Genomic DNA, 27,779 nt, shown 5'->3' with positions numbered 1-27,779 from the left:
CGGGTGCGACTGCTCATTTTGCACCCTTATAGCTTATCCCCTAATGCGCGACTGCCCAGAGTATAGAATGTTGAGGGAAAGGGCGTAAGTCTAAAGAGAATCCGTTACCAGACCAGGGTTATGCTTTAGCTATATAGGAAACTCCATAAACACTAATAAAAGATCTATAGGATATTTATACAAGCTGCAGATTGGTTGAAGAAGTTTTGCAAACTGGACCATCCATCTAAATTGTGATTGTAGTACATCCTTGACTATTCAGGACAAGTAACCCCATTTAGATGTATGGAGTTGATTTATCAGTTGTAGAATTATCTGCAACAAATTTGCCAGGTCAGAATATTTTTAGGATGGCAAAACAGCATGACTTTGGGGGAAAATTGATAAAAATTAGATAGATAGATAGATAGATAGATAGATAGATAGATAGATAGATAGATAGATTGTAGATAGATAGATATATTTTTGATAGATGATAGATAGATAGATAGATAGATAGATAGATAGATAGATAGATAGATAGATAGATAATAGATAGATAGATAGATATGGGATAGATAATAGATAGATAGATAGATAGATAGATAGATAGATAGATAGATAGATAGATAGATAGATAGATAAATAATAGATAGATAGAGATGTGCTAATGACTTCTTTTTCCTTTGTTATATGAGCTGATTTCATCTAATATACTTACAATTTGTATTAGGGGAGAAATATAAGTCACGTGCACAGATTATATCAAAAGTTTGAAAAGAATACAGACGATTAATTTCCATTATAATGTAATGCAGTAACTTATTTCGGATGATTTGATGTATGTCCCTATAGTTTGGGATGAGTTCTGTAATGTATAGAAGTGAGATGTGTGAAGAATACATCACAGCAGGGGATGACTACACATATATACAGCTCAGTACACTGACCACAGCACTTACCACAGTCAGAGAGTAGCATTGACAGTAACAGGGCAGCCATATTAGCCACATTTAGTAAAGCTAGTTTGGTGGAGGCATCATTCATTAGAGGGAGCTATAATATTCAATCACACAATAATTAGCCAAAGTGTAACAGAATAGGTGAGGATGCTGCATCAGGTATAATCCACCAGGAGCGATCATTTACTTCTTACTGTGTTGCTGTGAATCCTGCGCTGGTGTATAGAAGCCATCTCATCAGATGAACACATGGACAGGCCATGCAGGTATAGATCTAGTGCTATAGAGGCATTGCCCCATTATACAGATAGTGCGGGGAGAAAGGAGACAACTGTGCGGCAGTCACAGCGCTGCAGGGTGAGAGGGATAACGCTGCTGCCAGTCCTCTGTACAAGATCCACGTTGTGGGATCAGTTCAATTAGCAGAATTTCATTGCACAGAAATTCCCTCCAGAGAACAGGAGGTGAGATCTGTCAGACACATGTGGTGTAAGAAGAGTCGGGGCTGAATCCCGATGTTCTGTGCGTGCTACACCCTAATACTTGACTCATACTACCACCTACATAACAATGCTGTGCATATACATACATACAACGTAACTGTAAATAAATATATATATTATACACTAATGTATCTAGGTATTTATGATAAAGTATGTGACATCATCTGGTTGTACAACTATATCTACAAACACAATGTTGTTCTATTCAAACAGCACTAAAGGAAGTGAGCCTTATATGTATGTATATATATATATATCACATATTTTAATATATATACATAGTCACATACTTTAATATATTATATATATATATATATATATATATATATATATATATATATATATATATATATATATATATATATATATATATATATATAATACAACCCTAAATATATGGAAATATAGTTGGCAAACAAAACTAGAGTACTTCAATAGAAACATAGTACATGATTTATCCACAATATCTCACGAGAAACTTTATGATAACTAAGTAATAATGAAATAACATGATCATGCACAGAACACAATAAACACACTAGTACACAATAGGCGCAGTGCAATAATCACCACATACACATATAAATCCTGAGACATAGAACATTCATACAATTACATGAGAAATACAGGATGCATCAAGTCTATTAGCATTCATTATGCACAATATCATTCCCACAGTGCACAGCCCTGCATGGAGGATAAATATTAGGGCCATATTAATCCAGGGAGACAATGGCCGGCATTGGTAGGTGCTGTAATGGCTGCACTTGCCCATTAAATAGCCATATTTCAGGCGTCTGTCCACACTCATCTATTAAAGTGTCAGCCTCGGCTATGACAGGGAACCTGATTCACTAACAAATACTACAGGGCATTATCATCCATTTTCCGCAAGAATTTTAATTGAAACGGATGTTACCACTATACAGGATTCTCAGGCTGAGATAATAAACCTGCAGCGCCAATATACGGAGAGCGTGCAGGGAATAATGTGCTGGGGTGATTGCTGGCACTAATGCCAATAATGGCACCATTAATAATGGCAGAGATAATAATACCCGCGGGAATAAAAGGCTGGAGCCTACCTAGGTGACAAATCTGTATATATATATATATATATATATATATATATATATATATATATATATATATATATATATATATATATATATATAATCATCTCACTAACTTCTAGTATAATTTCATACTAAATTCACACTCATTTTTATTTATGCGCAAAAGATATCGCCAGACAGCCAGAACTGTAGCTGCCTCTGTAGTAATGTGAGGCATCCTGGACTATCCCCACTGCTGGTCACTACGAGGTTACTGACACTGGCAGTGATACTGGCGCTGAATTGATACATCACTATTATATCAGCTGCTTCCGCATCATAGATTGATGGAACTCAATATGATAGTTACCTAAAACATCTCATATAAAACCTTCATATCTTTCTATCTTTCTACTTCTGATTACTGTATCACTATCTTTATTATTAGGGCATTATAAATGGGTAACCTTTACTATAGGACACGTTAAAGCGACAGCAGCAACAAAGGCAATATATATATATATATATATATATATATATATATATATATATATATATATATATATATATATTACAGTTTACATATTTGTGTGTATATATCCATATTCCATATACAAATAAGACTTATATATATTCGTGTGTGTGCATATGTATCCAAATATTTTAGAAATTCTATTTATTTCTAAATATATATAAACTATATATATTTAAAGATTGTATTTTTATATAAATCTGCACACACGAATATATATATATACACACACTTCATTTATATATGGTAACATATATATTTATATATATACATAAATCTGTAAACTTAATTTATATATAATATATGCATATGTATACATATATACATTATATTATAATCACATAATAATCACGTTAATATGAAACAATGCACTTATATGTCACCTTATGGATTCACACACACACACACACACACACACACACATATATATATATATATATATATATATATATTATATATATATATACATATATATATATATATATATATATATATATATATATATATATATATATATATATATATATATATATATATATATATATATTTGCATGCATGTGTGTGAATATATATGTGGTATGTGCAGCTCAATGAGACTACACACAGGCCTGGAATCTTCATGATCCAGTTCTGGAAATAATTGCAGATATCCACTTGCTAATTCATGGATCCAGTAAGTGTTAGATTGAGGCTAGACCAGCAGCAGCATTGGACCATAGGATGCCATAGATGCCGAAAAGGATACAAGATGCCCATCTGGACTGAAAACTAACTTTAATGGAAATCTGTGTGAGCCCCTTTAACAGTAGTGTGTGTGTGTATTGCTGGATGCCTATATTAGGTGGGCTACATGTGAGGGGCCCTGCGTCAGCAGGCCGGGTGTGACCAATGTGAGCCCCCTGCAGGCTGCTGTGAGCCCTCCTCCTGCCCCAGCCTTATGGAGATGCTGCCCCTGGCTGGCCACCACTTGCTAGGTGAGGACTGCTGCTTGGAATGAGCTGCTTCTAGGACAAGAGGATCCTGTTTCGCCCCTCTCTAGTTCTCAGGTCTGGGGAGGGTACATGAGTCTGTATTTGGTGTTTGTGTTGGTGCCATGATGTTTGCCAGCCCCATGACTTCTACTCCATTTTCTGTCAAAGACATTCTGAATTTAGAGCAGCATCAGAGTGGCCTCTCTGCCATGGACATCTCCCCCAGGCTGGACACTTCTTCATGTATGCTCTCCAGCTTCAAACAAGAGTCCTATCCAGGGACCCCCTGCCTTTCTGAGCTAACTGAGGAGCTGTCCCAGAGGGACAACAATAAGGGCTCCTCTCCTTTCCCTGGATCCTTCTTTGTTAAAAACTACATGGAAATGGACTCTTCTAAGGAGCACAAAGAAGACAAGAAAGGTAAGGAGGGGAATCTGCAGATTAGAAGGGGTGATGGATGTCTGCAAGTCAACAGGAACCTGCAAACTCTGGCAACCTCTGTGTAAATGACCCCATAATACCAGGCTGATCAGGCTACAGAAGACCACCTCTACAGCCTGTCCCCATTACCTGCCCCTTATTACCTCCATTGTCTTACTGGTCAGATCTAATCAGGAGAAGCTCACAGCTATCTTCAGTTCACTGACAATTGTCACCAATTGCTGCAGGTTTCTATCTTCTAATACTAAATGGTTCAATGGAAAGTGTTTGTAATCAAATACGAATTCTACCAACATGATAAATCAATGAGAATAGTCTCCACTACATATGGAGCACTCTGTACAATAATAATCACTATGTACTGAGTTATTGCATAGGAGCCTTGTATCCAGGGGTTGTATGAGATTATTGTACCACCATTGTTAGTCATATTTCTACATTGCTACAATTAGGAATAATAACTCCAATAAACTATTGAATAATTATTCCAGATATTTAAAATATGTTAGAATAATTATAATAATAAAACAAATATAAATAGATAACTAAAATGAATTTGTAGACAGAGCTCTGCTAATATCATGATTGTATTTGGTAATGTAATAATAATAATAGTAATAATAAGAACAACAATAATAATAATAGTCATAATAATAATAGTAATAATAACAATAATAATAATAATAATATGAAAGGCATATTGCTTCAACTGCAATAATTGTTACTATCATGAAGTTATAAAGATAATACTAAAATACCAATAAGCTACAGAAATGTTTCAGCTTATATGCTTATATAATAAAAAAAAAAAGCTGAGTAAATGTTTCAAATTACTCTACTATTATTCACTGCTTGAACCTTGTAAAACTATTATTATTATTATTATTAATACTAATAAAACCAATGATAAAAGGTAATATTTTAGTATAAATGTGTATATAAGAATTTCTTTTTAATATTTATTGCAACTTTTTCCTGAAGTTGAATTGAAATTTTCTTTAGCTAAAAATAAACAAATAAATAAATAAATAAATACACAAATAAATAAGTAAAAGTAAAGATTCTTGGTCAGATCCTTTTTATCTCTGTGACATGAACACTGATGCCAAAATACTTCACTCACTACCCTCTCAGCCAGCACGCATTGCCAATTCGTTTTATTTATTTATTTAATTATTTATTTATTTTAAGAAGAAATAAGATCCAAAAACCTATTAGATGCTACAGGATTAAGCTATGAGTAATGGAATAGAACCTTGGCCATAACTTATTAATTTCCATGAGGTGCAGACTGATGCCAAATGTAAAATGTATCACTGCATCAGTCAGGATATATTGTTAAAATGTATATATTTATATATTTATTTTAAAGAATCTCATTAGTTTAAAGGAGCTGTAAAATAAAATTGAATAAAACATTAATGACACAAAATAACAATATAAATTTTACAATTTTTGTCTTACTGTTTGAACAATAGTTTAAAAGGATTATTTTGGTGTATATATTTTATACACAGAATATTATTCTAAACTAAGCATTGATGAGAGAGGAGTGAGAATAATTGCGCAAGATAAAATTTAGGTCTATGCCACACGACATTTCGGTTGGGTCCACACCTGGATTTTGGCGTTATCATTGTCTGACTAACAGAATGCCAAATGGAATTTATGTTCACATTGGATTTGTTGCATAACTGATGGAAATGGAGGCAGATGGACATTACTAATTATCAATGGACTGATCTGGGTTTTGTTATGTGCTCATTTTTAAAATAAAAAAATAAAACACATCACATAAAATCAATTTCTGTTCAGAAACTGACACAAAACAGAACTCAGATGGATCCTGTAATAGTGAATGCAATGGGGCCATTCTGCTTCTATTTCCATAAGTTATATTAGTTTTGCAACTAATCCTTTGGGGTATATACAGAACTCCCGAATGCAGGTGTGAACGTATCCTTACTTTTACTAACTGACATGGATAGGTAAGATATAGAGAAAGGCTTAAGAATGGCTCATACCTTGAGCCAAAACGGTGTGTAGATAGATAGATAGATAGATAGATAGATAGATAGATAGATAGATAGATAGATAGATAGATAGATAGATAGATGATAGATAGATAGATAGATGGATAGATAGGATACATGGATAGACAGATAGATAGATAGATAGATAGATAGATAGATAGATAGATAGATAGATAGATAGATAGATATGGGATAGATAGATAGATAGATAGATAGATAGATAGATAGATAGATAGATAGATAGATAGATGCTAGATAGAGATTATTATTATTATTATTATTATTAATATTATTATTATTTATTTATATAGCACCATTGATTCCATGGTGCTGTACAGGAGAAGATAGATAGATAGAGATTATAGTTAGATAGATGGATGGATGGATAGATAGATAGAATATAGATGATAGATAGATAATAAATAGATAGATAATAAATAGATAAATAGATAGATAATATATAGATAGATCGATAGATAGATAATAAATAGATAGATAGATAATAAATAGATAGATAGATACATTTTACCATCTATTAATATTTATTTTATTTTTACAGATCTCTGCTGTCTGCAGAAAAATTTGGAAACTGATAAGCGGGAATTAGAGGACCCAGACAGACCAAGGCAAAGGAAAAGGAGAAAGCCCAGGGTACTGTTCTCACAAGCCCAGGTCTATGAACTGGAAAGAAGATTTAAACAGCAGAAATACCTGTCAGCCCCTGAGAGAGACCATTTAGCCAATGTTTTGAAGCTCACATCCACACAGGTGAAAATATGGTTCCAGAACAGAAGGTACAAATGCAAAAGACAAAGACAGGATCAGACTCTGGAAATGGTGGGCCTTCCACCGCCCAGGAGGATAGCAGTACCAGTTCTGGTGAGAGATGGCAAACCTTGTTTGGGAGAGTCTTCTCCCTACAACTCCCCATATAATGTCAGTATTAACCCTTACAGTTACAACACTTATCCTCCCTACTCCAACTACAGTAACCCAGCGTGCAGTGGCAGTTACAACTGCAGTTACTCCTCCATGCCAAGCATGCAGCCCACCTCAGCTGGTAATAACTTCATGAATTTTAGCGTGGGGGACTTAAACACAGTGCAGACACCCATCCAACAAGCAAGCAGTGTATCTGCACTCCATGGCATCCGAGCATGGTAGAACTTGGCTAGGGGCCATTCTGAAAGCACTAATGAAAAATGGTGGCATGGACTATTTAGACTGGAAACTATTGAGGGAAAAAAAATCTGTGCTGCATCTTCTAAAGAATAGATGTAACTTTAATCCCTTGGTGTGAGATTGGAAATTGAGAATTAATGAAGGACAATCTGGCATGCTGGACAGGACTGGCAATCAGAAGATCCACATCCGTTATGTTGTGTAGTGTTCATTTGTTAGCATCACCAATATATTTACAGATTATCCAAGTGTGCCAATTGGTTTATTTAATCCCAGAAGGCTTTAGCAATAAATACATTCACCGAAAGAGTCACGCTGACCCTCACTACTGGGAGAATGTTCAAAAGCTCAAAATAAAGAAAATCAATTCCTAACAGTTTTGTCTTGTAGACGTTTGCTCGCTATCTATGATAATTTACGCTATAGAAGATCCTCAACAAGCCTCACAAATGTAAACAGGTTTAGTTTGGAATTTACAAAGCTATGAACCATGAAAAAGATAGTAAAGATTTAATATAATTAGCAGATAACTTAAAAAAATGTTAGTTATTATATACATGGAACATTTCCACCATGTTTGACCCACTCAGGTCTAAGTCACAGGGGAGCCCATGATATAATTCATGGCAGGACAGCAGGTCTGTTACTGTTGGCGCCAGTGGGCCTCGTGCTGGAAGTTCTAGGACATGATCAGAAGAAAATTCACTTGAAATTCTGTTGTAAATAATGTTTTTTTTTTCTTTTTTTTATTATATTAAATTATTTTCTTTTTCCCATTTAGCTTTATTCTGTGATGTGTGTACGTGACATAATGCATTTTAGTATTGTTTGTTATATTTTGCATACATTCAGAATGCATTTTATAGACTGTTGAGCTAAACATCTTGGAAAGATCCCATGGAAAATAAACTCAATGATGAGCGCTGAGGTCATAAAACGTGAGAAATAAACATTTATTTTATGACACTTGTGTAAAGTATAGATGTATGTACATATGGAGAAATAATACAAATTGCCAAAAATTGGCCCCAAAAATGCCAGTGCTGCCAATAGTTAACTTACCTAATTCATTTTAACTTAGGTAATATCAAATTTGTGAAACATATAAAATAAATGCAGAGACTACTTTTTACAATGTCACTTTTAGTACATCATTGTATGAAAATCAGCATAAGGTCTAAAGGGAAGACTTACAATTTTAAAGAATTACTTTTTGTCCCAGCTTGTTAAATGTGAGTATCTCTATCATCCAAGTTCGAAAATGGATTTTTCAATATTAGATGTTTACTTTTTGCATCCAGAGATTCGGACAGCAAGACGTGAATAAATAAATATAAATAAATATATATATATATAATATAAATATATATAGATATATATATAGTATTTGTGTATATGCCAATAAGTTCAATTATATTCAATTATATATTAAAATACTTTTGGAGATCATCTTGTACTGACACTTGTGTGTCTTAAAGGTAGAACGATTTGCTGTAGAAGCACATGGATTGGTTCTTATTTTGGATTTTTCTTTAAATACAGGTGCATATATATAAATATATATATATTTATTCATTCATATATTCGTATATATATACGGTAATGTGTATACGTGTATAAATACATTCTTTAATATATATATTTAGTAAAAAAAATCTTAAAATGTTATATAGATATTTTAGGCTCCATGTGGTCAAGAACAAACTAGATCATATAAACCAATTATGAAATTAAGTTCTTTTTTTTTATTCCGCTGCGATTATGAAAACTTACTGTTTAGTGAAGTGACTGAGCTGCTTGCTAGAAATCAGCGTTACCTCCTTATAATAAAAAATCACCAGAGTTCCCCTCATTCACGTTATATACAGCACATAACGTATATATATACATATATATATATATTAAAAGTTATGGATTCAAGCGCTACTTATTGTTATTTCACAATGCTAGGTCCTAGCATTATACAGTCATGGGATAATTTATTATTGTCAGAATTATAAAGCCTTGTTCACACAAGGTTTTTGGGGAAACTTTCAACTCCTTCAGTTTAAAGCATTTTTTTGCCATTTTTTTTACAAAGGTCGTTAGCAACATTTTTATTTTCAATCGATTGGTGCAAGTTTTCTTACCGGTGACTTTAACAATTTCAATGGAGAAATCTGAAAACTCCAGAAGAAGCATTGTATTTAGATCGGGTGGTGTTTGGATAAAAATGTCACTGACCCTACCAAATTGTCAGAAACTAAAATATTGTCAAAATGTAAAAATGATCATATTTTACCCTACATTTCTAGCTAAAATCTGGCTACATACGTATACATAGGAAGAAATTAAACAAATGCAAAAAATACAGACCAGAGCACCAAACCTTGTGTGTACCTGACCTAAAGAATTATTAATATGTTATATTGTGAACAACGAATCCATGCTACCTAAGGCCTCATTCAGACGTCCATATTGCAGGTACGTGTTCTTTCTGTGTTTTTCACGGATAGACCACGTACCCATTATAATCTATGGGTCTGTTGACATGTTCGTATTTTCCGGCATCACGGATGACAAGAGCCAATACAAGTCTATGGGTCGGTGAAAAGCACGCACAGCACAGGGATGGCATCGGTACAGTCCATGTGATATTCGTATTTAACATTGCAAACGATGGGAGAAGCTTTGCCATTTATTCATTATTTTTACCAATTCCCAAATTTGTTGAACTATCCCTAATTCAATGTATAGAATTAGGGCTCGTATTCTCGGACCATTGTTATTCTATGGGGCCGTGCACATTCCTGATTTTTTTTTCCTTGAACTTAGTCTGTCCAAGGTTAAAATCTCACCATGCACAATTTGCTTCCGATATTCAGATCACACTCGGCCATGCAAGTCAATGAGTCCGGGAAAAAATTCCGACCGCACTCGAATAACATTAGAGTGCAGTCCGATTTTCACATACTGGCCAAAAATTTTTTTCCATCTTCTCCTTATCCGAGAGAATTAAATCACATTATGATCATACTCTGATCAGAGTGTTATTAGCATAATCAGCTCAATTCTCTCGGATGAGAGGAAATACGGTTGTGAGACCCCAGCCTTACAATGTATACCTGTAATTAACATGTAGACCCGTCTAGATGTCAGGCAAGAGATTAAACAACTATTGACTTATCATCAACTAATATTTTAGAAAAATAGTAAGTAATGCTAGCCAAGCACAAAATATTTATCGAAAAAAAATTATATAATTATTATTATTATTTGGTATTATATAGCTGAATGTCAATCACTTATATCCATGTGTTTTTAGCAATGCAATGGTTACATTATTGCCTTTCACAGGTGACCTCTGACCTGCTTTGCCCTCCAGAGGTCATAAGTGAAGAGCTCACGTGTAACCTGCTATGCAGGTTTTTTTCTTTTTCTTTGCTTCTGTTTTTTCTCTGATTCGCTTTTGCTGTCTCAGGAGTTTTTTGTGCTGTTTAATGGCACACATTAGATTTTGGGTTGTGCGTCAATAGCGTTTTTATTGTGATGAATTGTCCAGGAATTTATTGCAAACCAAAGTCTATATAACGGCACCAGGATGCCGCATATCCACCGTTAGATGGGTGCTGTGGTCGGCAGCCTGTGTATCGGGAAATGGTGTCCAACGGAATGTGTGTTGGAAGGACCATAGCAGATGAGTTATATCAGTGTTAGGCTACATTCACACAAGTGTATTTTGGGTCTGAGTGTTCTTGGTAGAGAATACTGACATCACACGGACAGCACTAGGACCAATGTTATTCAATTGGGTTGTTTGTAATGAACATTACATTACACAGACCGAATATCCACATGGAAAAAATATGGTCTTTTCTGTATTTCAGATGAGACACACCTATTTAGGTCTATGGGTGTGCAAAAAAAATCAGATCAAATACGCATCATCTGTATATCATCCAATATACACTCACCGGCCACTTTATTAGGTACACCATGCTAGTAACGGGTTGGACCCCCTTTTGCCTTCAGAACTGCCTCAATTCTTCGTGGCATAGATTCAACAAGGTGCTGGAAGCATTCCTCAGAGATTTTGGTCCATATTGACATGATGGCATCACACAGTTGCCGCAGATTTGTCGGCTGCACATCCCAAAGATGCTCCATACAAGGCAGGATGGATCCATGCTTTCATGTTGTTTACGCCAAATTCTGACCCTACCATCCGAATGTCGCAGCAGAAATCGAGACTCATCAGACCAAGCAACGTTTTTCCAATCTTCTACTGTCCAATTTCGATGAGCTTGTACAAATTGTAGCCTCAGTTTCCTGTTCTTAGCTGAAAGGAGTGGTACCCGGTGTGGTCTTCTGCTGCTGTAGCCCATCTGCCTCAAAGTTCGACGCACTGTGCGCTCAGAGATGCTCTTAGGCCTACCTTGGTTGTAACGGGTGGCGATTTGAGTCACTGTTGCCTTTCTATCAGCTCGAACCAGTCTGCCCATTCTCCTCTGACCTCTGGCATCAACAAGGCATTTCCGCCCACAGAACTGCCGCTCACTGGATTTTTTTTCTTTTTCGGACCATTCTCTGTAAACCCTAGAGATGGTTGTGCGTGAAAATCCCAGTAGATCAGCAGTTTCTGAAATACTCAGACCAGCCCTTCTGGCACCAACAACCATGCCACGTTCAAAGGCACTCAAATCACCTTTCTTCCCCATACTGATGCTCGGTTTGAACTGCAGGAGATTGTCTTGACCATGTCTACATGCCTAAATGCACTGAGTTGCCGCCATGTGATTGGCTGATTAGAAATTAAGTGTTAACAAGAAGTTGGACAGGTGTACCTAATAAAGTGGCCGGTGAGTGTATACGGATACATTGCCATATTATTGACATAGGAATCTGTATTTGGTTAACAGTTGCTGATGTATAAAAATGGATGACAACACAGATGAAAAATCATCCATTTTTTTCCGGATAAAAATCAGATGATTTTTTTTCTACACTCATGAACTTAGCCTGAGGCTACGGTCAGATGGTCGTAGATGTCCTCATCGGAGAGAATAAATATGACACTCTGAGAAAACTGATCAGCGTCTGCTCAGATTGTCAGCTTAGTGTGATCTGATTCTCTCGGATGAGAGCATAATAGCATAGGTGAGGAGATGACGGAGGAGAAAAGTTCTCCATCTTCTCTTTTCTGTGAGTCGGCAGAAATCGGACTGTACTCAGATGTCTTCCGAGTGTAGTCCGATCTTATAGACTTGAATGGGTGAGTGTTTTTCAATTTCAGAGTCACATTTTTCACTTGCTGGTGTGAGCGAGCCTTTATTGGGGTCATCTCGTCTAGTTCTCTGCATCAGATAGAGTAGTCAAAAAATAGGGGCACATCTGGAAGTGGTGACACATTAGCGTACATAGTGTCCTTGGGCTTTCAATATTGGAAATCTATTACATACTGTAATGTATTGTCTTCTTTCAAAAGGTTTAATGGTTATTCACATTTTTTAAATAAAATTATTTTTTTTAACTCTTGAATATATGAGATTTAATTCGCTAACATTTGGCAGCTGAAATTGGTAGGCCATTGAAAACAGAAGTTCAAAAAGTACAGGATGATCTTTTAAGTATGTCAGCAAGATAGTGCTGACATGACAGAGAGGTGTTAAACTTTAGGAAAAACCATCCTGTATAAGTAGGTCTTACAAATAGACCTAGGGCAACTTCTAAATAGGAACATTAAGAATACAAGTTTAAGCTGAAGACTAACATCCGATGAGCTAAGAGCTTTTATCAAAACATAGTATGAAAGTAAGGTGGGGTGTAGCTATAATGGGTGCAGGGGGGGCAGATATATGGGAGGGAGAGAGGGGTCACATGGCTTCGGTTATATATGAGGGCACCAGTAGGTTGGGGACCATGTTACAGATTTTGCACTAGGAGCAAGGAATCACAAGTTGAGCCTCTAAAAACAAATTGTTGGATTGGTGCTTTGGTCTAATGTATGTCTGGTGCAATGAGAGCAAAATCTGTAACAAAACACAACAAAAATTCTATTGCGCGTTTCTGTTTCAACAAATAGTTGCTGTGACCTGAACACTGCCAGATCACTTCTCTCATTTTGCAGGTTGTTTATAAAGTGGGAGTTGCTGTACTTGTTACTAGCAGCCCCAGTTATTGATTACACTGGCATAGCCGCACTTGTGTCCTGTACCTTCTACTGTAGCCCATCCGATTGACTTGAGTAGGACTAAGTTGGACTACCAGCCACAGCGAAGTATATGGATGAGCTGCCATGCCTCTTTAAGCTAATATAAAGGGGCATCCCTCTAAAACAATTTATTGTTGGATCCCCACCAATCAATTACTAAGGAAAGGTCATCATTAGCTAAGTCCCAGAGAACACCTTGCATAGAAACGTAGTGACTTTCGGAGTTTTTACAACCGTTCCAACAACTTTTTTTTAAAAAAACACAGTGAACTCAGTGAACAAGTATATATATATATATATATACATATATATATATATATATATATATATATATATATATATATATATATATTTATATACATATGTATAAAATTTAGCATGCAAATTGCCTCTTCAGAGAAAGAGGCAATTTGCCTATTAAATTTCCCAGAGGAGCATTTCACTGCAAATAAGCCTCCTTACCTTGACAAGCCAGAGCTGGTCTGTCACTCTCCACAAGGAGAAACCTTACCCCTTAGACCTAAAATTAAGCAGAAATTTACTGTAGTCCACTGCTGCTGCACATTTTTTGATACCGGTACAATGTCAATCGAAAAATGTGTCAAACTCATTAAAAGGTTAATTTTGCGCTCTTTACTCCAGCAGTCTCTGGATCTTTTGCATACAAAACCTCAGCCTTGGTGGGTTTCACCTATGTTGTTTGTATGGAAATAAGTATTAGTATTTTGTTTTGGTCTGCTTATCATTTATTTCTCATCTATAACAATCCAATAATCCAGAATATTGGACCATTTAAAGAGAACCTGTCAGCAGTATTTTGTTAAGTAAACTACAGACACTGTCAGGTTGGCGCTGTTACACTGATTAAAATTATACCTGCAGTGAAGAAATCCATCTTGTGGTTCTTGTGTAATCAGTGGCGTATCTAGGGGGGGCAGCCGGGGCATGTGCCCCGGGCGCAGCCGGCAGGGGCCGCAGTCAGGCCGCCTAATTCAGCGGTCCGCAGTGTCTCCCCTGGCGGCTGCATTCTGCCACCCCCGGTCTGGGAGTCAGCTGTTCTCTGTGCCGACTATCAAACTGACAGCCGGCACAGAGAGCTGCAGAGTGCCGGCTCCCAATGTGTGCAGAGGGGGAGGGGAGCCCCTGCAGAGTGGCTGCGGTGGGCAGGGAGAAATCCCTGCAGCTCCGCTACCCAGCGATCTGTCTTCCTGCTTCCTCTTGCTTCCTCTCACACAGACGCGCCACTGGATGACGTCATCATTCAGCGGCCGACTGTGTCAGAGGAAGGCGATGGAGCTGCTGCGGCAGAGCGCGAGGAGAGGTGAGAGGTGTGTGTGTGTGAGTGTGTGTGTGAATGTGTGTGAATGTGTGTGTGAATGTGTGTGTGAATGTGTGTGTGAATGTGTGTGTGTATGTGTGTGTGTGTGTGAATGTATGTGTGTGTGTGTGTGTGTGTGTGTGTGTGTGTGTGTGTGTGTGTGTGAATGTGTGTATGTGAGTGTGTGTGTGTGTGTGTGTGTGTGTGAATGTGTGTGTGTGTGTGTATGTGAGTGTGTGTGTGAATGTGTGTGTATGTGTGTGTGTGGCTCAGTATTGGGTGTGTGTGTATCGCACTGCAGGGGAATGTGCAGAGAAGTGAATGGTGTGTGTGTGGGGGGGAGGAGAGGGCAATGATGGGGCTGATGGGGAGAGAGCAATGATGGGGATGGTGGAGGAGGAGAGGACAATGATGGGGCTGACGGGGGGCATATGTCCTTGGGAGGGGGGGGGGTGCCAAAATGAATTCTTGCCCCGGGTGCCAGAAACGCTAGATACACCTCTGTGTGTAATCAGTGTTAGAAGTTTTCAGTTAATGAGATGCCCGTGCTCTGGGGCAGGACTGTAGGCAGAGTCTTATCTTCCTGCTCTAAGGGTACTGTCACACTCTGCAACTTTCCAACGATCACGACCAGCGATACGACCTGGCCGTGATCGTTGGAAAGTCGTTTTGTGGTCGCTGGAGAGCTGTCACACAGACCGCTCTCCAGCGACCAACGATGCCGAGGTCCCAGGTAACCAGGGTAAACATCGGGTTACTAAGCGCAGGGCCGCTGTTCCACGATCTGCTACGACGTACGATTCTCAGCAGGGTCCCTGATCGCTGCTGCATGTCAGACACTGCGATATCGTATGGATATCGCTGGAACGTCACGGATAGTACCGTCGTAGCGACAAAAGTGCCACTGTGTGACAGTACCCTTAGCCAGAGAAACCAAGGAAAGACCTGTCCGCAGGCCACCCTGAAGCACTAACATGTTCCTACTATCATTTAATTTTTAGACACTCTTCCACCAATTCATCAAGACTTTTCCTCTGTGCCCCAGTCTTGATGAACAGTGTGCGCATACTTTTAGCTGCCGTGTCAATGACTGGAATGCATTTCTTTTGTGATTTAAGCTACTTTTGTGGCATAAATTATGATGTATTTGATGGCCATGCCCACACAGCTAAAGCTCACTTTTCTAAACGTTTGTGAAGCTTGGCAGAATTGACATAAAAGAGCCAAAAGTCACACATTTTTGAATAACTATAATGTTGTTTCTTGAATTGGAGCCAATGTAATCACAATATGATATCGGCAGTTAATGAGTCCTATGGATATTATATGGTAATGTCATATACTGCTACTTCCCGTGCCTTCCCACATACCCATAAGTGAGGGATGAGCTATCCGATGGCCGGACAGTTGCGTTAGTTCGAAGTTTGTCCTATTTATGCACAGATTCACAGAAGATATGCAGAAATCCAGAGCCAATTTGCAATTAGATTAGTTTTATCTGCTGTGCACAACACAGATAATGTGAGATATTTATTCACTGATTATACTGAACATTTGCATTTATACTGAGGGTAATCCTGCCAGTTCCCCAGCCATGTACAGTGTATTTATACACGGTGAATGAAGTCTGGCCAATAATGGTAGAATGAGAAGAAAGCTCTCGGGTGGTCAGAAAGGCCAACTGTTGCCTAATGTCCGTGGTTATCTGTAACTCGGCCTTACATGGCTTCATCCTGTATGGATTTCATGGTCTCTACTCATCATATGGGGGAGCTAAGTAGAAACTCTGAATGTTAATGTTTGCTATTGTCCCTGGTAAACGCTAATATGTTTTCATATGTAATATATATACCGTATATATATATATATTTGCCTGGATATTAATAAGGTTTGAAGTTACCTGGGGACTTTACACCCACTATCTCTATTTTTGATATTGCTTCTGCTGCACTATTTTTCTTTTTTAATATATATATATATATATATATATATATATATATATATATATATATATATATATATATATATATATATACACACAATGCTGTCTGCTGTGCATAAATAGACACATAGCTATATTCCCATGGGTAATAATGAGTTAGATTTTCTGCTTATCAATGGCAGCCCTCAAAATCTGGTATATATATATATATATATATATATATATATATATATATATATATATATATATATATATATATATATATATATATATATATATATTAATTGTATAATTAATAGTGTAGGTAATAATTTGTATACTTTGATTTTGAAAACCTTAGTTATCACAAAATAATAAAAGAAAATACTAGTTTCTGCAGCAATAATCCACATTAATTTCACTCACTTGCAGATAATGGAGACAGACGTAAAACATCCAACAATGTTCAAAAATATCTAAAATAACAAGAACAAAAAATTTCGTGTAGAGTGGTACTCCATAATCCAGGAGGATTTCAGAAAATGCAGTTACTGTGCCAAAAGTCAGTGAAAACTAATATTTTACATATAGCCATAGTCCTATATAGTCATGGATTGATTGCACCATGATGCGACCTGCTTTCCCCATTTAAGATGCATATTGACATATTATCCGTTAAGACATCACATACTACGACATGCAATCATGGCACAGACCCTAGCAAATCAGTTTCATATTTATTTTAATTCATTTATTTGCCATTCCTTAGCCCCAACATATTTCACAGCATTGAACAGATTCTCACGAGTATATCAATAAAATCTCATTATTATTGACACGATTAGCATTCTTTTACAGAAATTGATGTAAATAAATTAGGTAGAATGACATATTATTTCATCTTGACTCACATATCTGTCACTTTTGTGCTGCCTGTGTCTAGGCATGGGCATGTCAGCGAGCACATGTCCATGTGGTGTTTTTTTCACATTCTCCAGCACTTATATCCGCGTATGACCATTTATATGATTACACTGATTACAGCTACTGCGCTGGGGGTCAAGGAATGTTTTCGCTGCCGTAATGAATGTTACAGTTGTCCGTACTCGGGCGGACAGTCTGATGATGACATGTATCAACAACTGCACTAGGCCTCAGGCAACATTGAAATAGAGATAAAAGCCATTTTTAGAGATTAGGTCATACTTTGAAGCGAGCCCTAACATTTTTATTTTAAGCAGAATTAGGAGAAAAAAATATCTGCTTAAGATGACTGATATGTAGAAAGCCAAGTTGGATAATTTATAGATTGTGTCTTCTTGAATTTACTCCTAAGCTTTTGGTATATATAATTTGAGAAAACCAATGTCCGCCACTCCTCAATAAAAGCCTGAAGACCTTCATACACATTAGACTAAAGTTGGCTAGACCACCGATATTGGTGGAATCACCCCATAGTCTAATTTATATGGGGGTCTCCACAGTCTTCCCTGACAATTGATGTCCTGCTGAACTTCAGTTTCTATTTCCCTCACTTGAAACAAGCCACTATTAAAGGAACCTGGCAACGAATCCCTCATAGATAGCACAAGTGATCAACCCGACCAAGCCGAGTATGGGGAAGTCGGAAGAGATAGCTGCCAGCTACATAAAGTGTATGGTGGTTTTTAGGCCAGAGCTTAGTGGACACCAGAGAATTCTGACTTTCCCATATACATTACTTCCTACCATCTCGTACAATTTAAGGTACAACAAATCCCCCAAAGCTAATATTTACAAGGAAACGGAGTTCACTTAATGTGCTCTGGAGATGATACACAGCTATAGCGGCGATATTAAAATCTGATATGTTCAGTGCTTATGTCACCAAAATAAGGTAAATGGATTATAACTATAGCCTCGTAAAACATCCCAAATAATTTGATAATCTATGCTTCTCTATAGTGCCGTTGATACACAGATCTTTCCTTTAATCGCTAATTTCTGGTAAATTCATAAAGGTAATCTGTAATAAGGAAAACTTACAGAATTGTGTAAATTGTTCAAATATCTTTCATCTTTTTTTTATTCCCATGTGTATTTATTTTGTTCATTTTTTTTAATTTTTTTTTGTTATTCTTTAATGTTTTCTTTCATTCTTATTAGCACTCATTCCCATATATTATTATTTTTGTAACTCAAGCATGGTAGTAAAACAATAAAAAGAAAAAGGGAAAATAATGCTAATATATTTCCGGACAGATCCAAAATTGTTGCATACTGCATTTTTCTATCTTGGAGGCCAGTGCATAAAGTGAACAAATCAGTTTAGGCCTTAGGCATAAAACAACTGGAAAGGACACAATTGATATAGCTAAATATAACATCAGCATGATGATAATTTAAAATATTGTTTAATTCTGTAGATAACGTGAACAGTTTAATCCATATATATGTGATAAAATAAATAAGCAATATAATAAAATGATAGATTGTAAGAATTTTATTTTAATGACATAAATACTTCTATACCCAAAAATTATGAAATTATTCTAGAGGAGTGATTCCTTTAACCAGAAAAGTTAGATTTGTAAGTTTTAGAAGTAACCAAGCCTGATGCGTACAAATATATTATTTTCAGTTAATAAAGGTATCACTCCAAGAAATTTGTGGGCATAAATTATTTACATAGAGTTTTCTGGCTAACACGGTACTACAATATAATTTTTTATTATGCATGATAATGATTTATCAAGCAACACTTTTTGCATGTACAATATTAGATCAGTAAAAGTCGAAGTGAACATGAATCGTGTTCAAATGAACAAATTAAAAAATCTCATTCCCTATTATAACAACCTAAAACATTATATATTTATTTGCTTTTTTTTAATCACTATTCTTCTATTAAAATTAATTAAACATTACATTTTTGTTTTCCGGCCTTAAAAATATAAATCGGCAGTCTCCAATATGAGATTTTATAATTAAGATGCATGCGTGTTTTTGTATAGAGGCAGTTTCATAGATTTAGAAGTTTGTTATGTACTTGAACTGTAACCTCTTGGTCATCCCTTAACCTTTTCACAGAATGACTTGTAGAAAAAATAATATATATGTATGCCCAGGCATATATAGTGCAGAAAGTGTAGTGTAGACTCTGGTGATGGACTGGTTAAGGAGAATGAAGTTTCCCAGGAGCATAGTGAAGAAGGGCCAGAGATTCACCTAGGATAAAAAGGCGCTGACTTTAATTACCCTTAAGTATTACAGTAGTTACTATCAAATGTCAATTATTGGAGTGAGAAACAACAAACATTGTAATTCACATACAGTCAAAACATCCTCTAAGTGTTTGAGATGTTATCAGTTGTTGATAACGCAATTAGGGAGTCCTGTAGCAGATCCTTGCCCCACTATCTGCCCCATCAGTAAACAGAGCAGGAGACAGCATGGCTGTGTCCTTGGGACACAGGATGGGAAGCCGTCAGGGAACTGGAGCTTCTTTCCTGTCACTAACACTCACCCAAAGAGCTTGTCTACAACACCTTCCTTACCATAGATACAGGCCTACTCTGGGGACAGTGATGGCTGATACAATTTTACTGATTCCAAATCAATTCTCCTACAGACAAGTCCATGCTGCTCTTTTCTGGTGCTTGGGAACTTTTCCATTGTGTGGCTACCAAAGGTCAAGAAGATATGGCTGGACATAAACCCATGACAATTCACTTTGGATATCGAGAGGGACTGACAAAACAGTAAACTAATAAATAAATACACCAAACAAGGAGACAGTTGTGTCCAAAAATGCCAGATAGAAAATGATAGCAATACAAAAAATTACAAAAAATTATAATACATGGGTAAATTTAATCTGGGTAAAATGTGATTAAGTCCATGGGTGAAAAGAAAGGCCGGAGTGTAGGTCAGGACTAAATAATAGAGTGCAAACAAAAAAAGATGTTATCCAATTTTAGAAGTTCATGAGAGCCATTCATATAGAATTGGTACCCCCACATTCAATTGTAATTTAATATAGATTGATAGTAAAGAAGTAATCAATGGTGGGGGCAATGTTCCAATGTCTAATATAACATGTCTTTGGGTCCTTTTGTTAGTGCACTGCATATGTTCAGAAGGTATAATCAATATAAAGAATACTTGTAGTTACCCATTTTATTAGTCCATGCTGCCTAGATCACTGCCACATTCCTCAACGCACGTTTCGCGTTAGTGCCGCTTCCTCATGGGGTGTGATAAATAAATACAACTGACACCAACATTTATGTTTTATCCTGGTATTTGTGACTTGTAAAGAAAAAGAGACAAAGAGTTTGACAATTTGACGAGATAATCCGTTTACTAGAAATAATTATGAAAATAATATAATTATTATGCAACACTGACTTTTGTACAGGAGAATGGACCCCGTATAATAAAAAAGATGCGTATACTGAAATAGGTTCACTTTCACATGTTCCTCCATCCAGAGAATGCATGGCACTAAATGGTCATAGATACATCTTGAGGGAGAGAAGGGTAATGCAACCTTATATTATTGGATTTCCACTATTTTTCAGATTAGGAAGCCCCAGGAAAAGAGGAATGTGTATTAGCATCCATCTCTAAGCTATATGGCCAAAGGTACTATTGCTGCAGTGTCAATCCAATAAAAGTGTACTTGCAGCTAAGGAAAAGTGAGTCCTTTAAGTAATACTCAAATGTGGTCTCCTCCAAAATTTGTATTGAATTCATCTGCATCGGAGCTCATTCATCATTTTCTCTTTTCGTTTCCTTTAAAGGGAATATTTGGCTGTCCCATACTGTGCATTGCTGCTATTATTGCAGATCCACATTGCTCATGGAGTGGGCGAGAAGGCTAACCTTGCCTGGTCCTCTCATATGCTGGTCCCCACAGTATATACCTTTACTCTCCTTATGCTATACAGAATATTTGTAAATCATTCAGCTGCCACGATGAAAACTAAATCTCCAAACACTAACAAATACTCGGAGATCACCCGAGCATGCTCGGGAAAAGTCAAGCAACGAGTATACTCGCTCATCACTAATTGTAAACAGTTAAAGGAGCACTCCCATCACCACTTTTATACTATATATAATATATTACAATCATCATATTATATAGCACTGTGTAGTTACAGTTGCTCATTTTTCCATTCTCTTTTCCATTTGGTCTATGACATCATATGATTAAAAACTGTCTAGCTGAATCATTCTAAGCTCTGCGAGGAAACGGGAGGTCAATTTTCCAGTGTATGAGTCATGAGTGACTGCAACAGTCCCTGCCAGGTGGAGGATCAGGGCAGCTGGGTCAGAAGTTGAAGAAGGAAATGAGTGATGCAGTTAGTTTTTTTGCTATTTATGCATAGAGCAGAGAAAAGAAGAATTAGCTGGTAGAAAGGCAAAATTAGCAATTGTATGAGCACAGTGCTATATAATATGATGATTGCAATATATTAAGAGGATAAAAACATTGATGGGAGTGCTTCTTTAAAAACGTAGCTTTGAGCTGCTTTATTTATGTGTCTTCGCATTGTGTGTTTGTCCTCACAATGCATTATTTTGTTATTGATTGCAAAATAAGCATATACATAATATTTTGTCATAATTATGCCTATAGATGTGTCTGGAAGGAGTGAGTGACAGTTCAGCTGTCCAATCTAGGACAGGGGCATGATGAGCTCAGCTCAGCCATGACAGTGTAGCTGTCCAATCAGGGCCGGGGCTTGCTCCATGTGTTTGCTATTCAAGTGATTTCCTGGCTATTTAGCTGCTCTTTGCCTCCAATTAGTGCCAGTTGTAGCTCAGCTCAAATGGTGTGCCCTTGTTTTCTATGTACCTGTATTTGATCATTGCTGACTGACCTTGGAGCTTGCCTTTGACCATCCGTTTGCCTTGCCCTTTTGTGTTGATCCGCTACCTTCACGGAATTCTGACCATGGACTGTGGCCGGAATACTCCTTTGTCTTACCCATTTGTTTATGACAAGCCCTCTTGGTATCTGACTTCTTGGCTACTCAGCCTTACGGTTTGTCCATGAGTAATGACTAGCGTCAAACTTTTTACATAAACAAGTGTGGTTAAAATGACGCTAATCATCACTCTCTTTCTATTCCCTCATTTCAGTGGTAATTATTCCTTGAGAGGAAGACATGATTATTGTGAGACATACTGGTTTGCTAGACATTCACTGTCTGACAACTCCATTGGCAAAACTGTGTTTTTTTAGTCAGTGGATCTTTAGAACTTTGATGGACAAATATGGCTTAAAGAGTAACCATCATTTTAATTTCATAAATAGTACAAGTGAAAATAAGAAACTTTGCAATATACAGTATCTTATCAGAAAAATCGTATTCTTTCTCTGTAACGACTGATCATACGCTGCCATAGTTCTCAATTAATGGGTAAAATCTATATTCAATAAAGACATACAGTTCGTACTAATAGGTAGAGGGGAGAAAGGGAATGGAGTTAGAGGGAGAGCTCCTCCTCGCTCCTCCCATCTACATAGAATCTTAACTGCTATCTCCTATCTCAGTAATGCAAAAATATGTCTTTACCGAATATAGAATTTTGAAAAAGAAAGATCAGTTCTGGAGGAGAAGGAAGCAGATCTCTCTAATAAGATATATTATAAAGTACTAGTGATTTATGAAATAAAAATTACTACGACGGCTCGTTATACCAAGCCATTTCCCATTCAGATGGTATTAAATAGTTTTTATACCTTAGCAACTTGCTACTAGGTGGATATTTACCTCTTGGACCCCTAACATTAGCAGAATTAAGGTGTCGCAGGTGAACAGGAGGTACGGAGACTGAATTTCAGTGCCCTGCATAGTGCCTGGATGAGAACAGAGAAAATGTCCAGTGGACTCTGTAATGTAAAGTGCTGCTAAATATGGTGGCATTATAGAAATAAAAAATATTATTATTGTTATTATTATTATATTATTATATTATTACCAATATGCTATCAGTTTTATAAGGATTAAAAAATGTATGACACATATAGGTGAATGCTTGAGAAATCAGATGGATGGCAGCTGGGTAGCCAATTGTACGTAAAGTTACGGACAGTCGGCAAAAAATAGGTGCTCATTCATGCTGTCTGTAGTAATATATAGCTCCATCCAGGAAAGTTGTGTATACAATGTGTATTCCAGAGCTTGCATAACTATATTACCGGTATGTAGCGTGGTGCTATCATATTTACTGTATAGTATATTCTCTGAACCCCACTGTGGACTCCAGTGGAGTTCAAGCTATTTTGTGTATACTATATTTATATACAATTCTCTACACTATATACTATAGAGTCAAACACAACTCCACGCTAGAGTTTATAGTTATACAATGCTCATAAAAATAAAGAGAACACTAAAATACATTCTAGAAATCACTGAATTAAATATTCCAGATGCAAATCTTTATTACATAGTGGAATGCGTTGAGAACAATAAAACATAAAAATGATCAATGTGAATCAAAATGAATATCCCATGGAGGTCTGGATTTGGAATGATACTCAAAAGCAAAGTGAAAAATCAAATTACAGGCTGATTCAACTTCAGTGGAAATGCCTCAAGACAAAGAAATTATGCTGAGTGGTGTCTGTGGCCTCCACGGGCCTGTATGATCTCCCTACAGTGCCTGGGCATTCTCCTGATGAGGTGGTGGATGTTCTACTGAGGGATCTCCTCCCAGACCTGAATTAAAACATCAGTCAACTCCTGGATAATCTGTGTGCAACGTGGCATTTGCAGATGGAACGAAACATGACGTCCCAGATGTGCTCATTGTATTCAGGTCTGGGAAATGGGCGGGCCAGTCCATATCATCAATGCATTCTTCATGCATGAACCGCTGACACACTTCAGCCACATGAGGAATAGCATTGTCATGCATCAGAAGGAACCCAAGGCCCAATGCACCTGTATATGGTCTCACAATGGGTCTGAGGATATCATCCGGGTACCTAATGGCAGTCAGGCTACCTCTAGCTACCACATGGAGGGCTGTGCGGCCCACCAAAGAAATGCCTCCTCCCACTATTTTTGACCCATTGTCAAACCGGTCATGCTGGAGGATGTTGCAGGAAGCAGAATGTTCTCCACGGCATCTCCAGACTCTGTCACGTCTGTTACATGTGTTCAGTGTGAACCTGCTCTCATCAATGAAGAGCACAGGGTGCCAATGTCGAATCTGACAATCTTGGTGTTCTCAGTCAATGGCATTGACCCTACACAGTGTTGGGCTGTAAGCAGAATACCCACTTGTGGACTTCGGGCCCTCATACCAACTTCATGGAGTCTGTTTTTGACAGTTTGAGCAGACACATGGATGTTTGTGGCCTGCTGGAGGTCATTTTGCAGGGCTCTGATACTGTTCCTTTTGTTCCTCCTTGCACAAAGAAGGAGGTAGCTGTCCTTCTGCTGGGTTGTTGCCCTTTTACGACCTACTCCACGTCTTCTGGTGTACTGACCTATCTTCTGGTATCTGCTCCATGCTCTGGACACTGTGCTGACAGACACCACTACCCATCTTGCCACAGCTCGCATTGATGTGCCATCCTGCATGAGCTGCACTACCTGAGCAATTTCTGTGGGTACACCAACTTGTGCAACTGTACCTGTAGTAGTGAGAGCAATGACAAAATGCAAAAGTGACCAAAACAACAGCCAAAAAGAATGAGCACAGAGAAATGGTCTGTGGTCACCCCCTGCAAAAACACTTCTTTATGGAGGCTGTCTTGGTAATTGCCTATCATTTCTACCGGTTGTCTTTTCCATTTGCACAACAGGAAAAATTTATTCACAGTCAGTGTTGCTTCATAACTGGACGGGTTGATTTTACAGAAGTGTAATTGACTTGGAGTTACATTGTGTTGTTCAAGTGTTCCCTTTATTTTTTGGAGCAGTGTATATACAGTGGCATGTAAAAGTTTGGGCACCCCTGGTTAAAATGACTATTGAGTCAGTTGAGCAAGTTGAAGTTGAAATGATCTCTAAAAGATCCCGCAAACAAGAATTGAAAGACTCTTGACTGGCTGGAAAAAGTGTTTTCAAGCTGTAATACTTGCAAAAGGGGTGCTACTAGGTACTAAGCATGCACAGTGCCCAAACTTTTGCATCATCCCATTTCCGTTTTGTAATTTTTAAAATGTAAAAAATTACAATATATATATTTTTGGTTTAAAATACAAATGTGTCATCTTTAACTTTAGGCCTTTTAGAGATCATTTCATTTTCAACTTGCTTAACTGTTCACAAAAACAGTCATTTTAACCAGGGGTGCCCAAGCTTTTAAATGCCACTGTACATGCAAATAAGCACAATATGGTGAGTAACAGTAATAAGGGTAATATAGTATGTTATGACACCAGCAGGATTAAATTTGATATCTTATTCAACGTCCTATTTATATACGTTATCATTATCTAGTCTAGTTAAACGACTGTTAATAAGTATTGCTTAGCCTTCATGTGTCAGCTTATTGGGAGCCACTCTCTGTACTAGGTCCATCACCGTCATATTGTCTGTATGTGACTTTGATCATTACACTGCCTAACGGGGGGGTTACTGATGTTTCCCTTTAGGCCACAAATCCTAAATATGTAAGTCACATGGTACACATTGCGCACATCACACTGGCTGTCTATGTTCCCTGAAGCACGGCCTAGACTACCTCCTGTACCATATGTCTACGCTGGAAGTAATGGCCCGATCCACTCAGAACTTGTCTTCAGCACAACAGGCGTTCTTCTTCGTCCGAAGATGAGCATCTGACCTTTGGATCTTGACCGGCGAAGTCTGGAGTTTCAGTCTTGACCGGCGAATTCTGGGCTTTGGTGCTTGACCGACGACATCTAGCCTGCTCTTGTATCAAGTTACTCTCAGGTAGTTCTGATCTGGGAGTAACCCTGAGTTTGTTACACTGCTCACATGTCCTCTCCTTTTCACATCCTGATGTCAACTGCCACGTGCTTCACCGTCCCAGCCTTTTATATTTAGCAACTGCACTGTCACCTGACCAGGCGTCTTCCTCAAATTCTTCCCTCCAGGGAACATTCTCTCCGTCCGTCAGTTCCTGCCTGTTCAGTCCAACCAGCAGATGGCAGCATTCACGTGCAGCGGCCATGCTATGTTAACTGAATGCCTTCTATTCAACACCCCTTACACTGTTCTTTAAATATAAGTGATGACATCACTATTTAACGGATATTAGAAAATGTAATTGCAACAATCTCATATATTCATTCTATCTGCACCATATATATTTCTGAACTTAAAAGAGTTGTCCAAAACTAAAAGTGTATTTCATACTATTGGGACGATTCATCAACTATCAATACTGGAGATTATCTCCCCAGTCTGGATGAAGGGGCTTGTTAGAGCACACACTCCTGATTGTCAATGAATCAGGCGAGGCACATAGTGATGTGTACCTCTATGTGCGCCTCACCACAAATCTTTCTCTGGCCACTGCTGGAGTAAGTTTTGTGGCGTAACGATCGCCTCCGCTTGTCATGAATTTGACAAGCAGTGGTCATCATGCACGGTCATACCCTAACTGTGCTCATTTTGAATGAGGTGGGGTGAGAATGGTGTGAAAATGCCAGAAGTTCCATTTTTTTGCACAACCTCGAGTTCCGCTAAAAAATGCGACATTTCCAAGTTTTGT

The 27,779-nt window shown here is 37.5% G+C and overlaps 1 protein-coding gene and 1 long non-coding RNA gene across 4 annotated transcripts; one reads left to right on the top strand and one right to left on the bottom strand.

Moving 5' to 3' along the window:
* Positions 1–4,005: 4,005 nt before the first annotated feature.
* Positions 4,006–8,793, top strand: NKX2-5 (NK2 homeobox 5). Of its 2 annotated transcripts, XM_077261147.1 has the most exons (3): positions 4,006–4,077; positions 4,171–4,422; positions 7,036–8,793. In XM_077261147.1, exons 2-3 carry the CDS (start codon positions 4,212–4,214, stop codon positions 7,638–7,640), a joined length of 816 nt encoding a protein of 271 aa, XP_077117262.1. In that variant the 5' UTR covers positions 4,006–4,077; positions 4,171–4,211; the 3' UTR covers positions 7,641–8,793. The 2 variants fall into 2 exon arrangements, with proteins under 2 accessions (XP_077117262.1, XP_077117261.1); XM_077261146.1 differs by having other exon boundaries at positions 4,022–4,422.
* Positions 8,794–19,836: 11,043 nt separating this feature from the next.
* LOC143773799 (uncharacterized) lies at positions 19,837–27,037 on the bottom strand. Of its 2 annotated transcripts, XR_013215370.1 has the most exons (4): positions 26,793–27,037; positions 23,855–23,940; positions 21,241–21,377; positions 19,837–20,294 (listed from the first exon to the last, which is right to left on the bottom strand). It is a non-coding gene; the product is annotated as an uncharacterized LOC143773799 (long non-coding RNA). The 2 variants fall into 2 exon arrangements; XR_013215371.1 differs by lacking the exon at positions 23,855–23,940.
* Between the last annotated feature and the right edge of the window lie 742 nt (positions 27,038–27,779).

Source organism: Ranitomeya variabilis, chromosome 5 (genome assembly GCF_051348905.1).
Source record: "Ranitomeya variabilis isolate aRanVar5 chromosome 5, aRanVar5.hap1, whole genome shotgun sequence".
Lineage (NCBI taxonomy): Eukaryota > Metazoa > Chordata > Amphibia > Anura > Dendrobatidae > Ranitomeya > Ranitomeya variabilis.
Note: the sequence above shows the minus strand (reverse complement) of the source record. Positions and strands in the feature narration are given on the sequence as shown.